General features: G+C 65.3%; 1 protein-coding gene across 1 annotated transcript; it reads left to right on the top strand.

Annotated features, from left to right (window-relative positions):
* The first annotated feature begins 1,464 nt into the window (after positions 1 to 1,464).
* Positions 1,465 to 12,394, top strand: LOC137447021 (PE-PGRS family protein PE_PGRS33-like). The gene is made up of 12 exons (XM_068150189.1): positions 1,465 to 1,519; positions 3,795 to 3,918; positions 4,189 to 4,380; positions 4,466 to 5,225; positions 5,670 to 5,774; positions 6,577 to 6,723; positions 7,474 to 7,537; positions 8,016 to 8,076; positions 9,581 to 9,672; positions 10,268 to 10,310; positions 10,910 to 10,965; positions 11,518 to 12,394. The coding sequence occupies exons 2-11, from the start codon at positions 3,810 to 3,812 to the stop codon at positions 10,939 to 10,941; spliced, it is 1,605 nt and encodes a 534-aa protein (XP_068006290.1). The 5' UTR covers positions 1,465 to 1,519; positions 3,795 to 3,809; the 3' UTR covers positions 10,942 to 10,965; positions 11,518 to 12,394.
* The last annotated feature ends 413 nt before the right edge of the window (positions 12,395 to 12,807 follow it).

Below are 12,807 nucleotides of genomic sequence, written 5' to 3'. Positions count from 1 at the left end.
CCTTCCTCCCACCTCTGGAGAGGGATGGAGAGGTTTGGGGTCCCCAGTGGAGCACAGGACAGCCCAGGTGTGCCCATGCTGTGCCCCTGGGATGCTCGCCCTGGTGCCTCACAGGGGTTGGTGGCAAAGGTGGGGGTGGGATCCTGGGCTCCCCTGGGGCAGGGCTGCTGCAGATGGAGCAGGTTTGGTTTCCAGAGGTGGACACTGCAGGCAGCTTTGATGCCAGTGGAGAAGGGCCCCAAGGAATGGCTTCAACTGGGGCCCAGGAGCTGGGCACAGATTGCTGAAGGTGCAGTTGCTGTTCCAGGGTTCTCAGCCTGCCCTGGGGATGCCCAACCTGCCCAGAGGATACCCAGCCTGCCCAGAGGATACCCAGCCTGTCCAAAGGGTTTTCAGCCAGCCCAGGGGATGCCCAGCCTGCCCAGGGGATGCCCAGCCTGCCCAAAGGGTTCTCAGCCTGCCCAGGTGATGCCCAGCCTGCCCAGGGGATGCCCATCCTGCCCTGGGGATGCCCATCCTGCCCAAAGGGTTCTCAGCCTGCCCAGGGGATGCCCATCCTGCCCAGGGGATGCCCATCCTGCCCAGGGGATGCCCAGCCTCTCCAAAGGGTTATCAGCCTGCCCAGGGGATGCCCAGCCTGCCCAGGGGATGCCCAGCCTGCCCAAAGGGTTCTCAGCCTGCCCAGGGGATGCCCAGCCTGCCCAAAGGGTTCTCAGCCTGCCCAGGGGATGCCCATCCTGCCCAGGGGATGCCCAGCCTGCCCAGGGGATGCCCAGCCTCTCCAAAGGGTTATCAGCCTGCCCAGGGGATGCCCAGCCTGCCCAGGGGATGCCCAGCCTGCCCAAAGGGTTCTCAGCCTGCCCAGGGGATGCCCAGCCTGCCCAAAGGGTTCTCAGCCTGCCCAGGGGATGCCCATCCTGCCCAGGGGATGCCCAGCCTGTCCAAAGGGTTCTCCTGATGACTGCAGTGGGCTCAGGGGCTTCTGCTGGGGCTGGGCTTGGGGAGGGTTTTGGCTGCCAGCTCCCTCCTGCTCCTCTCTGAGGGAGCACAGGGAGACCCTGAGCAGCTGCAAGCAGCCACTGCCACCTGTGCCACAGCCCATGGCCCTGCCATGCCCAGGGCCAGGCACGCTGGGCCATGTGCCTGATCCAGGTGGGGCTTGGTCCAGAGCATCCCCTGCCCAGGGGTGTGCCCCCCCCGCCCCAGCACCTGGCAGCTGCCATGCTGGCCCCAAAATCGGTGGGAACAGGAGGTCACAACCTCCAGGGCCAGGCAGCAGAGCCAGTGGGCACCCAGCCCCAGGGGAAGGGCCGAGCCAGGGGCACGCTTGGCCGCTGCTGGCCACGGTCTGGCACAGCTCCGTGCGGCAGTCAGGGTCAGGCCAGTGCAGGTTCACACCCAAGAGGCAGCGAGGGGGAACTTCCCTGCTCCATCCTCTCCCCTGCTTCCTGCAGCCGGGGGTATAAAAGCGGCGCCCTCCCCGCCGCGGGCACCGGCACCACCACATCAAAGGCTGCAGGTAAGTGGCACTGAGGCGCCGCGGCCGCAGGGCTCCTGCTGCCGCCAGCCCGGCGGGAGGGGGCTGCAGGGGCAGGGCTGCCGAGGATGCTCCCCTTTGATCCCTGCAGCGGGAGCGGGGGAAAGGGAATCTTCGGAGCTGGCAGCTCTGGCTCGGCCTCTTCCCTGCCGCTGCTCGCTGCTGCTGGGGTTTGACATCGTGCCCGAGCCAGCAGCCGGGGCTGAGGTGAGGTGGGATGAGGATGGGGGTTGATGATCTCCCCAGCCACGACTCTCAGCTGGCCAGGTCTCAGCTCAGCTGGTGTGAAATGCAGAGGAGCCTCTGCGGGTGGTGCTCAGCTCCTGTGTGCCCGGGGAGATGCCAGCCTGAGAGGGGCTGCTGGTAGCCACCCGGACAGCTGCCTCCTTTGGCACCTCTCGGGACGGTGAGGTGCTGGAGTGGGTCCCGAGAAGGGTCTGAGGAGCAGGTCTGGGGAAGAGGAGGCTGAGGGGAGACCTTCTGGCTCTCTACAGCTCCCTGGAAGGAGGCTGGAGCCAGGTGGGGCTTGGGCTCTTCTGCCTACTGTCAGGTGAGAGAACAAGAGGCAATGGCCTGAAATTGTGCCAGGGGAGGCTTAGGTTGGAGATGAGGAAAGATTTCTTTGCTGCAAGAGTGGTCAGGGGCTGGCCCAGGCTGCCCAGGGAGGTGGTGGAGTCCCCAGCCCTGGAGGTGCTCAGGAAGCCTGCGGCCGTGGCACCCGGGGCCAGGCTTTGGGGGCCGTGGTTGGGCTGCTGGTTGGGCTGGATGCTCTCAGAGGGCTTCCCCAGGCCGAGCAACTCCATGAATGTGTGACTCGGAGAGCCCTGACGGCCGCGCTGGGCTCCTTTCACCGAGCCACACAGGGCCCCGCGGAGCCCCTCCGGCCAGCCCCCCCGGCCAGCCCCCCCCGGTCAGCCCCTCCGGCCAGCCCCCTCCGGCCAGCCCCCCCGGCCAGCCCCCCCCGGTCAGCCCCCTCCGGCCAGCCCCTCCGGCCAGCCCCCCCGGCCAGCCCCCCCGGCCAGCCCCTCTGGCCAGCCCCCTCCGGCCAGCCCCTCCGGTCAGCCCCTCCGGCCAGCCCCCTCCGGTCAGCCCCCCCGGCCAGCCCCTCCGGTCAGCCCCTCTGGCCAGCCCCCCAGCCTCTGCCCCCTCCCCAGGGCGACCACCCCCGCGGCAGGCTGCGCATCGCTGGGCGCCCACCGAAGGGAGCGCGGGGAGAGGCAGGGCTGTGAGTTACAGTCGGGTTTAGCGGCGCCAGAGCAGGCTTCTCCTAAGGGCTTTGCAGCAGCCGAGCGACTCGCTCAGCCCGAGCCCGACCTAGGCGCCGCTGGTTGCTGCCCCACAGCCCCCGCAGCAGCTCAGCTCGGGGGGCTCCAGCCCAGGCTCTGCAGCTCCCTCAGACAGGGACCTCCAGCCGCTGCCCTTCCCCTGCCCAGCAAACGCTGCCCGGCGCTGGCAGCGGCTCAGGCGGGGGACAGGAGCTCCTTGAAGGTGCTCCTGGGCAGGGGCAGGGCAAGCGCGGCCAGAGGAGGCTCTGCTCGCAGCCTGGCCGGAGGGAGGGAGGGGAAAGCAAAGAGCCTGCTGGAGTGGGCTGGGCGCTGGGCTGGGGCAGCACGGCAGGGCACGGCGCTGGGGGCGAGGGCACGGCGCTGGAGCACCCTTTGTCACCCAGCTGTGCCCCTCCGAGTGCTCTTCTCTCAGCGATGCTCCCCAGCAGTCATCCCTCTCTCAGCACAAGGTCCTCCTGCCCCAGCTCCATCCCTCCCCTCTCTCCAAAGGGACATTTTCCCCTTCCCTGCCGTGCCAGGCAGCAGCTCTGCAGGGCAGTGACCCAGCTGGGCATGGGGGCAGCCATGGCTCTGCAGCAGCACTTCACCAAGCTCCCCTGGGACCAGAAGTGGTTTGACCTCTCTGGGTGCTGCAGAGTCCAGGCTGGCTCCCCAGGGCTGAGGGGCAGTGTCTGTGGGCTGTGTGTCCAGAGGGACCTGCTCCACCACCCTGGGGTGGCACACCTGAAGGATGGAGAGTGCCCAGGCTGCCCATTCCCATGCTTGGGCTGGTCTGGGTGGCTCCACAGGTGCCAGGGCAGTAGGTGATGCCCTTCTGCAGTGTCCTTGGGCTGGTCTGGGTGGCTCCACAGGTGCCAGGGCAGTGGGTGATGCCCTTCTGGTGCCTTGCCCTTCTTGGGGGCCTCTTGTTCACCTCCCAGAACCTCCTCAGCCTGGGCAGTGCCCTTAGGCTGATTTGGGTCTCTCCACAGGTGCCAGGTCAGAAGATGATGCCCTGCTGGTACTTCATCCTCCTTGGGGGCCTCCTGCCCACCTGCCAGGGACTCCTCAGCCTGGGCAGTGTCCTTGGGCTGAGCCCACCACAACCCAAAGCTGGTGAGCTGGGGGGGTTCCTGTGTTTCCTAGGGGAGCACCAAGGTGGCCAAGCTCCCACCTTGGTCCTGGTGTGCCCTGTGCCACACTGAGCTCCTGGAGCAGCTCTTCAAGGACCAGACTCAGCTCCTTGGGAGCTCAGCTCCTTGGGAGCTCAGCTTTGGGCACAGGTGCTCAGGGTTCCTCCGACCAGAGCTGGAGCAAACCTCTCTGGGCAATGAAGTCTCCCCAGCAGTGGAAGGCTGGTCACTAACTGAGTGTCTCTTGGTGCAGGTCTGCTTGGCAGTGGTCTTCCTGGTGCTGCAGGCCTGCTCAGCACAGCAGGAGGATTGCCTGGCACAGGTCTTGCTGCAGGTGGCCTGCTTGGCACCAGCCTCCTTGGCAAAGGAAGCTCCAGTGGGGAGGAAAGTGGAGGTCCCCTGGATGGAGGAAACGAATCTGGGGGCGTTGGCACAGGCCTCCTAGGTGAGGAAGGTCTCCTTGGCATGGGAGAGGAGGAGGAGGGCTTCTGGGCAATGAAAGAAGAGTAATGGAGGTCTGGTTGTTGCAGGAGGACAGGCAGGCAGCAGTGGTCTTCTTGGCACAGGCATCCTCGGTGGGGAAGGCCTTGGCAGGAGTCCCCTTGGCACCCAAAGCCCTCTTGGAGAGCAAGGGCTGCTTGGCACAGGAGGTGCAGGCACAGGGATCCTTGGAGGAGAAGGTCTTGGAGCAGATGTCCTTGGAGGAGGTCTTGGCACAGGCATCCTCGGTGGGAAAGGCCTTGGCAGGAGTCTCCTTGGCACCAAAAGCCCTCTTGGAGAGCAAGGGCTGCTTGGCACAGGAGGTGCAGGTCTGGCAACAGGTGTCCTTGGAGGACTTGGCACAGGCATCCTCGGTGGTCAAGGCCTTACCAGTGGTGTCCTTGGCAATGCTCTTGGCAATGCTCTTGGCAATGGCCTCCTTGGCACCAAAAGCCCTCTTGGAGAGCAAGGGCTGCTTGGCACAGGGCTGCTTGGCAAAGGAGGTGCAGGCACAGGGATCCTTGGAGGAGAAGGTCTGGCAACAGGAGTCCTTGGAGGACTTGGCACAGGCATCCTCGGTGGGGAAGGCCTTACCAGTGGTGTCCTTGGCAATGCTCTTGGCAATGGCCTCCTTGGCAACAAAAGCCTCCTTGGAGAGCAAGGGCTGCTTGGCACAGGGCTGCTTGGCAAAGGAGGTCTCCTGGGCAATGGAAGTCTACCTGATCTTGACAGCCTGCTGGCTGGAGGAGGACTGCTGGGAGGAGGACTGCTGGGCAACGGAGTCCCCCCCAAGTCAACACCCCTTGCCTGGTAGGTCAGAGCAGCAGCAGGGGGCTGCTGTCACTGCAAGGTGGCAAACACCCCCCCAGGGGACAGGTTCCCCTGAAGGGGTGCTCCAGGCACACCAGCCTGGGGCTCACAGCTCACAGGAGGAGCTGTCATGGGAGGGGGATTCCAACCAGGGATGGGAAAAGGCTTCCCCATGGGTGTGATGTGACACTGCTGGGCAGCCTGGGAGGTGAGGAGGTCTCCAAGCCTTGGAGAGGGTCAAGGCTCTGCAGGACACAGCCCTGGGCAGCCTGCCCCTGCTTTGAGCTTGGCTCTTCTTGGAGCTGGGGTTGACCCTTCCCCACCTTCACCTTTAACTGGGATAATCTGCAGAGGTGAGGGGTCAGAGGGTGAAGAGGGGGAGGTGGGGCTGTGGGGTCTGCTCCTGCTGTCTCAGGGTGGCTTTGCTCTGGTGTTGACCCTCAGGCTGAAGGTGCTGAACCTGGAGAACCTCCGAGTGTCCTGGAAGCTCCTCCGTGGGGGAGAGCTGGTGCTGAACCTCTACTCCAGGCTGGTGCTTCGCTTCCCAGGGTGAGCAGGGGCCCTGGGCAGCTCTGAGCCACCACAGCCACGGGGACCTGAGGCTGCTGGGGGGAATGGGACGGTCCTGGGTGCTGGGGAAATGGCCCCAGATGTGTGAGGGAGGGGCTGGTGAGGACTGCTCTGTGCTGGGCTGTGCTGCTGCCTCTCCCTGGGGACATTCCCAGCTGCCCTCAGTCCAAATCCCAGTCTGGGGTGGCCAGCAGTGACCCTGGGGTGGACAAGGGAATAGCTTTGAGCTCGAGGAGGGCAGGTTTAGGCTGGAGGTTGCTTCTGATCCTCCAGGCACTGGAGCTTCTGGTGGCTGTGGCTTTGCTGCCATTTCTTTAGCTCTCTTAGGAGGATGCCCAGCCACCCTTCCCAGTGAGGGTGAGGAGGCCCTGGAGCAGGCTGCCCAGGGAGGCTGGGATGCTCTTCCCTGGAGGTGTTCAAGACCAGGCTGGATGAGCCCTTGAGCATCCTGGGCTGGTGGGAGGGGTCCCTGCCCAGGGCAGGGTGTTGGAGCTGGCTGCTCCCTGAGGTCCCTTCCAACCCAACCCATCCTGTGACTCTCTGAAGGCACTCAAAGCAAAGTGCTAAGGATGCTCCATGCTCCTCCAGGCTGAGTTGTTCTTCCTCCTGCTGCAGCCAGACCTCTCCTGTGCCTGCCTGCACACTGGCACTCCACTGCCCTGCCAGCCCCAGGAGCCTGCTGGAAGCCCTGAGACTAAAGCACTGTCCCAGCCGAGCCCAAGCTCGTGGCTCAGCCCCCACTGCTCGGGCTCCCTCCACAGCCTCTGCCTTTTCTTCTCAGGATCTTTCACTTCCTGAGTGGCTCCTCGGTGGAGACAAACATCACATCCCACATCCAGGTGACCCAGGACAGCCCTGGGGACCTGAAGCTGGTGATCAAGGACTGCAGCAGCCTGCTGGGGGGCTTCAGCGTCAGCCTGCGGAAGAGGTGAGCGGGGGGCGGCCAGCACCAGCCCCAGGCTTGGCCAGGCACAGGCCTCAGGAGAGCTGAGGGGGCCTGGAGATGGGCACTGGGCTTCCCTGCAGCTCAGCTCCAGGCAGGGCAGAGCTTGGGGGCAGGTTTCTCCTTCCCTCCCCACCCAAGGTGGGTTTTGAGCTCTCAGCCCTGGGAGGTACCCAGAGGAGGAGAAGAAACAAACAGCAGCTGCAGTGCCCAGCCCTGAGGAGACCACAGGGTGTCCCCAGCCCCTCGGGGTGATCAACCTGCAAGGGGGCTGCTGGCAGCTGCTGGGGAAAGGGTGAAAGCATTGGGCAGGGCTGGGCAGGGCTGGGCAGGGCTGGGCAGGGCTGGGCAGGGCTCAGCTCTCTGCAGCTTTGCCAGCCCGGGCACAGGCTGATAGATTCTCAGAGTGCTTTGGGTTGGGAAGGACCTTCGAGACCCTGCAGTCCCAACCCCCCCTGCCACGGGCAGGGACACCTTCCATAAGGCTTGGGGCTGGCTGATCTTCAAAGTCCCTTCCACCCCAGCCCACCCCAGGAGTCTGTGGTTCAGAGGACAAAGCCCTGAGCGTCCCCAGCTCCTGAGGAAGCCTGCAGGAGCTGTGGGCTTCAGCATCTCCCTCAGGGGTGCTCCTCTTGGCTGCTCACTGCGCTCTGGAGGAGCTCAGGTTGGGTTTGGTGCTGAGCCCTGGGGGCTGACACCTCCCTGCTCCCCCCTGTCTGTCCTTTCCCCTTTCAGCCTCCTCACCAACCTGGTCAGTCGACTGCTGAACTCTACTCTCCAGTCCCTTGTACCTGCACTGGTGAGTCCCTGAAGGTCCTTTGCTGGCAGAGCTGAGCTGCAGCTGGAGCAGCCCTTGCCCAAGGCAGCCTGGCAGCCTCACACAGAGTGATCTCAGGGGGTGCAGAGCCCACCCCCACCCCTAGCAAGCTCCACAGCCTGTCCTCATCTCCCTCAAGGCCACAGTTCATTTGCTAGGAGCAATCCAGGCTCCACCAGCCAAGCTTAGGGGATCAGTTATCCCCAGTTGCCTTCCAAGTGGCCTCCTGGGCACAGCCCCAGGAGGGCAAAGCTGCTCCTCAGAGAGCCTTTGCCTGCTGCATGGCATGGGTGCCAGGCTGAGAGGAGGGCTGCATGATTCACACCCCCCCTTTGCCCCTTTGGAGGAAGCTGATTGCTCCACCTTGCTGTCGGCTCTGTGAGGCTCAGGCGATGCCAGGGAGGTGTGTGCCCACCCCCCAGGCTCCTCACCGGGGCTGTGCCCCTTGTTGCCCCTGCAGCTCTGCCCCGTGGTGAATCTTTGGGTCAGCATCATCAACATGCAGCTGCAGTTCCTCAACCGTGAGTCCTTCTGCTCCCTCTCCCACCTGCAGGCCGAGCTGTGTGTGCCTGGGCTCCTCCAGAGGGCTCCCTGGGGGCAGCTGGGGCTGGGGGAGAGGCAATTTGTCCTGCAGGGAGCAAAGCTGCTGCGGTGGCACAGTCCTGGCTCAGCCAGTGCCTGGCACAAAGCTGTCGTGGTCCTGATCTGAAGCTGTCCTGGTCCTGACCCCATGGAGCTGTCACAGTCCTGACCCCATGGAGCTGTCACGATCTTGACCCCATGGAGCTGTCGTGATCCTGACCCCATGGAGCTGTCACGGTCCTGACCCCATGGAACTGTCACGGTCCTGACCCCCTGGAGCTGCCTTGCTCCTGACCCCCTGGAGCTGCCTTGCTCCTGACCCCCTGGAGCTGCCACGGTCCTGACCCCATGGAGCTGTCGTGATCCTGACCCCATGGAGCTGTCACGGTCCTGACCCCATGGAACTGTCACGGTCCTGACCCCCTGGAGCTGCCTTGCTCCTGACCCCCTGGAGCTGCCTTGCTCCTGACCCCCTGGAGCTGCCACGGTCCTGACCCCATGGAGCTGTCGTGCTCCTGACCCCATGGAGCTGTCACGATCCTGACCCCATGGAGCTGTCACGGTCCTGACCCCATGGAGCTGTCGTGCTCCTGACCCCCTGGAGCTGTCACGGTCCTGACCCCATGGAGCTGTCACGGTCCTGACCCCATGGAGCTGCCACGGTCCTGACCCCATGGAGCTGCCACGGTCCTGACCCCATGGAGCTGTTGTGCTCCTGACCCCATGGAGCTGTCACGGTCCTGACCCCATGGAGCTGTTGTGCTCCTGACCCCATGGAGCTGTCACGGTCCTGACCCCATGGAGCTGTTGTGCTCCTGACCCCCTGGAGCTGTCACGATCCTGACCCCATGGAGCTGTTGTGCTCCTGACCCCCTGGAGCTGCCTTGCTCCTGACCCCCTGGAGCTGTCACGGTGCTGACCCCATGGAGCTGTTGTGCTCCTGACCCCATGGAGCTGTTGTGCTCCTGACCCCCTGGAGCTGCCTTGCTCCTGACCCCATGGAGCTGTCACGGTCCTGACCCCATGGAGCTGTTGTGCTCCTGACCCCATGGAGCTGCCTTGCTCCTACTCCTCATGGGATTGCTCCAACTGGAGCCCTGCCAAGAGAGGACACTTCCAGGACTCCCCAGCGTGCAGCCCTTCAGTGCTCAGGGATTTCCCTCCCTAGCTCGATTTGAGCCCCAGGGCTCCCTGGCTGCTGCTTCCTCCCAAGCAGCCCTGGCCCCTGGTCCCATGGAATTGCTTTTGGTGGGGAGAAAAACCCAAACCTCTCCGTGGGCTGAGCCCTGCCCTGGGGAGCAGCTTCCAGGGGAGCCTTTGAACCCGGGGGAGGGTTTGAGAGCCAGGGGAAGGACGAGCAGGGACGGTGCCTCCCCAGCCTCTGGCACAGGCTCCTCTCAGCGAGGTGGCTGCAGCAGCCCTCACAGCTCCTCCCTCTGCCAGGTGTCATCTCCTTCGGGCTCCTGGGCAAGATCTACTCAGCCCTCTCCGGCTTGCCGCTCACCTCGGAGCAGGTGGTGGAGCTGGACCTGCAGGTAGGGCTTGAGTCTGGGCCCCGCAGCCCCTGAAGCCCCTCCAGCCCCCCAGCATCCCTGCAGCCCCCCAGTATCCCCTGCAGCCCCAGTATCCCCTGCATTCCCTGCATTCCCTGCACCCCCAGCATCCCTGCAGCCCCAGCATCCCTGCAGCCCCCCAGTATCCCCTGCAGCCCCTGCATTCCCTGCAGCCCCTGCACCCCCAGTATCCCCTGCATCCCCTGTACCCCCTGCAGCCCCTGCACCCCCAGCATACCCTGCATCCCCTGTACCCCCAGTATCCCCTGCACCCCCACCATCCCCTGCAGCCCCTGCACCCCCAGCATCCCCTGCAGCCCCTGCATTCCCTGCAGCCCCTGCAGCCCCAGCATCCCTGCAGCCCCCCTGCAGCCCCTACAGCCCCCCTGCAGCCCCTGCAGCCCCAGCATCCCTGCAGCCCCAGCATCCTCAGCATCCCCTGCAGCCCCAGTATCCCCTGCATTCCCTGCATCCCCTGCACCCCCAGCATCCCCTGCAGCCCCAGCATCCCTGCAGCCCCCCCAGCCCTTGCAGGCCCCCCAGCCCCCTCTCACAGCTGCCCCCACTGCTCTTGCAGAGCTCCCCCTTCCCGAGCACCTTCATCGACTGGCTCCTGCAGAGTGAGTCCCTGGGGACCCCACGGGGGAGGCTGTGGGCTGCCCTGGGAGGGGGGCACGGCCCTGGGGTGGGCACTGCCCGGGAAGAGGGCAGTGGGTCCCCACGAGCCCGGGGTGCAGCCCAAGGCAGGGGGTGCTGGTGCCTCAGGGGGTGATCCCACAAAGCCCTTGCACCCCACGCGGTGCAGAGGTGCTGTGGTGTGGGGGGCGTGTGGGGGGGGGTCCCTGGACCTCAGAGATACCCCCAGCAGGGGCAGGCTGGTCCCTGGGTAGGGCTCTGGTGCTGGGACAGTCTGAGTGCTCTGCTGGTGCCCTGCACAGCCCTAGGGGGGCACCTCAGCCCGGGTGAAGGATTTCCCTTTCTGGGGGTGGCTGGGGGGAGCTGGGGGGTGGCAAGGACCCTTGGCAGAGACTGGGTGGGGGGGGGGGGAGGGTGCAGGGGGGCTCCAGGGCCGTGTGCCCACAGAGGAGGGGAGAAGACAGAGCTGTAAATCAGCTCTGGGGGCAGGGCAGAGCCTGGCACTGCAGGTGGGGGCTGCTCCAGCTTGGGGAGGGGGCGGGGGGGGCACTGGTGAGCTCTGACCTGGCACCTTCCTACCCAGCTGCAGGCATCGACCCTGGGAGCATCCCATAGCTGTGGGGCTGGCACTGCCATGGGGTAAGGAAGGTTTGCTGGCAGGAGACCCAGCTGAGAGCTCTGCTGCTGGATGTGCCAGGGCTGGGTTGGTGCTGGTGCCAGTGCTGGGGTTGGTGCTGGTGCCAGGGCTGGGTTGGTGCTGGTGCCAGTGCTGGGGTTGGTGCTGGTGCCAGTGCTGGGTTGGTGCTGGTGCCCATGCTGGGGTTGGTGCTGGTGCCAGTGCTGGGTTGGTGCTGGTGCCCATGCTGGGGTTGGTGCTGGTGCCAGTGCTGGGTTGGTGCTGGTGGCAGTGCTGGGTTGGTGCTGGTGCCCATGCTGGGGTTGGTGCTGGTGCCAGTGCTGGGTTGGTGCTGGTGCCCATGCTGGGGTTGGTGCTGGTGCCAGTGCTGGGTTGGTGCTGGTGCCAGTGCTGGGTTGGTGCTGGTGCCCGTGCTGGTGCCCATGCTGGGGTTGGTGCTGGTGGCAGTGCTGGGGTTGGTATTGGAGCCCACCAGGGCTGTCCCCACACCCTGGCAGAGGGAGGTGTTGGTGGCACACAGGGCTGCCTGAACCCTCAGTTCTGGCCTCTTCCAGGTGCCCCTGTGGGCAGCTTGTGCCACCCCACCCCGAGGAGGAGGAGGGAAGGGAGGAAGAGAACTCAAAGCATGGAGAACACACGAGACAAGGGAGCAACCCCAGCAGCAAATGCAGCAGCCCTGTGCCACCCCTCAGCCCTGGCACACTTTGGGGTCTGTCCAGCCCAGGGTGAGCTGTGCCAGTGGTTAGCAGTGCCAATGGTTGGGCACCCATGCCAAGGGTTACCTGTGCCAATGGTTACCCATGCCAATGGCTAGCCAGGCTGATGGCTACGCATGCCAGTGGCTACCCATGCCAATGGTTAACTGTCCCAGTGGCACTGCTGGCAGCAGATCCAGGGGCAGGAGCCCCAGCTCTTGCCCTTGTGCCTTCCTGCTTGTCACAGCCACCCCTGGCAGGGGCACAACCCTGCCCCTCCCACCCTTCCTCACACCCCCCCAAGTGTGCCCTGGGCTGGGGCTTGGGCAGGTAGCTGCCTGGCACAGAGTGGTGCTGGACCAGCAGAGCCTGGCTGGTGGCCACCATCTGCTCCCTGCGCCCTCAGCCCCGGGGGGAGTTTGCAGCAGCTGCTCCAAGGCTGCGAGGGAGGAGGGGCAGAGGTTGATGAAAGCTTTGTCTGTGCTCTCCTCCTGCTCCTTGCTGCCTGCAGCCCTTCCCAGGAGCCTTTTGGTGTTCCCAGGGCCTGCTGCAGGCAGGGGCAGAGCTCTACCCCCAGCTGCTCCCCACCAGCTCTGCTTCCAGCTGCTCAGAGCTAACTCTCTCCTCTCCTCTGAGCCCCAAGGGGGGGTCGGATGTGTCGCCTCGGGGCTGGGGTGGGCTCAGGACCCTCCTGTTGCTCCTCCCAATAAAAGAGAGAGATCTCTCTTCACCTGCATTCAGAGCCTGGCTCGGTGCCTTCCCTGCCCGCCGGAGCTGCTCTGCGCTCGCCGGGGGAGGGGGTGGGGGTCGGGGGGGAGGTGGTGTTAGTTATCTCTCCCATCAGCTCCAGGAGCCGCTCACGGAACAGCTGAGGGCTGAGCCTGCTGGAGCTGGGGGGGAGCTGCAGGAGCTGCACCCCAAGCCCTGCCCTGCAGCCTCCCTTCCCTGCCAGCGGCCTCAGCAGGCTGCTGGCAGCCAGGCATAGGAATTCCTCTCGGTTAGCTCTATGCAGGTGGATTCCCCCCTGCTCCCCGGGCTGCTGCTGCCGCCTTTGGTCCCTGCTCCCGCCGCCAGCGAGCCGGGAGCTGTCTGACAGCGGCGAACACCTCCCTTGTGCCCGCTGGGGCAGCACCCCCCCAGCTGGGGCCG

Source organism: Melanerpes formicivorus, unplaced genomic scaffold (assembly GCF_026170545.1).
Source record: "Melanerpes formicivorus ecotype bairdi unplaced genomic scaffold, bMelFor1.0.p_v2 SCAF_19, whole genome shotgun sequence".
Classification (NCBI taxonomy): Eukaryota; Metazoa; Chordata; class Aves; order Piciformes; family Picidae; genus Melanerpes; species Melanerpes formicivorus.
This window is presented reverse-complemented; position numbering and strand designations above follow the sequence as displayed.

Bases quoted from the DNA above. Each gene is read 5' to 3' on its own strand.
- LOC137447021 (XM_068150189.1), top strand. From the start codon at position 3,810: ATGATGCCCTGCTGGTACTTCATCCTCCTTGGGGGCCTCCTGCCCACC. The intron at 6,724-7,473 runs GTGAGCGGGGGG...TTCCCCTTTCAG, and splicing joins AGCGTCAGCCTGCGGAAGAG to CCTCCTCACCAACCTGGTCA. The intron at 10,311-10,909 runs GTGAGTCCCTGG...CTTCCTACCCAG, and splicing joins CATCGACTGGCTCCTGCAGA to CTGCAGGCATCGACCCTGGG.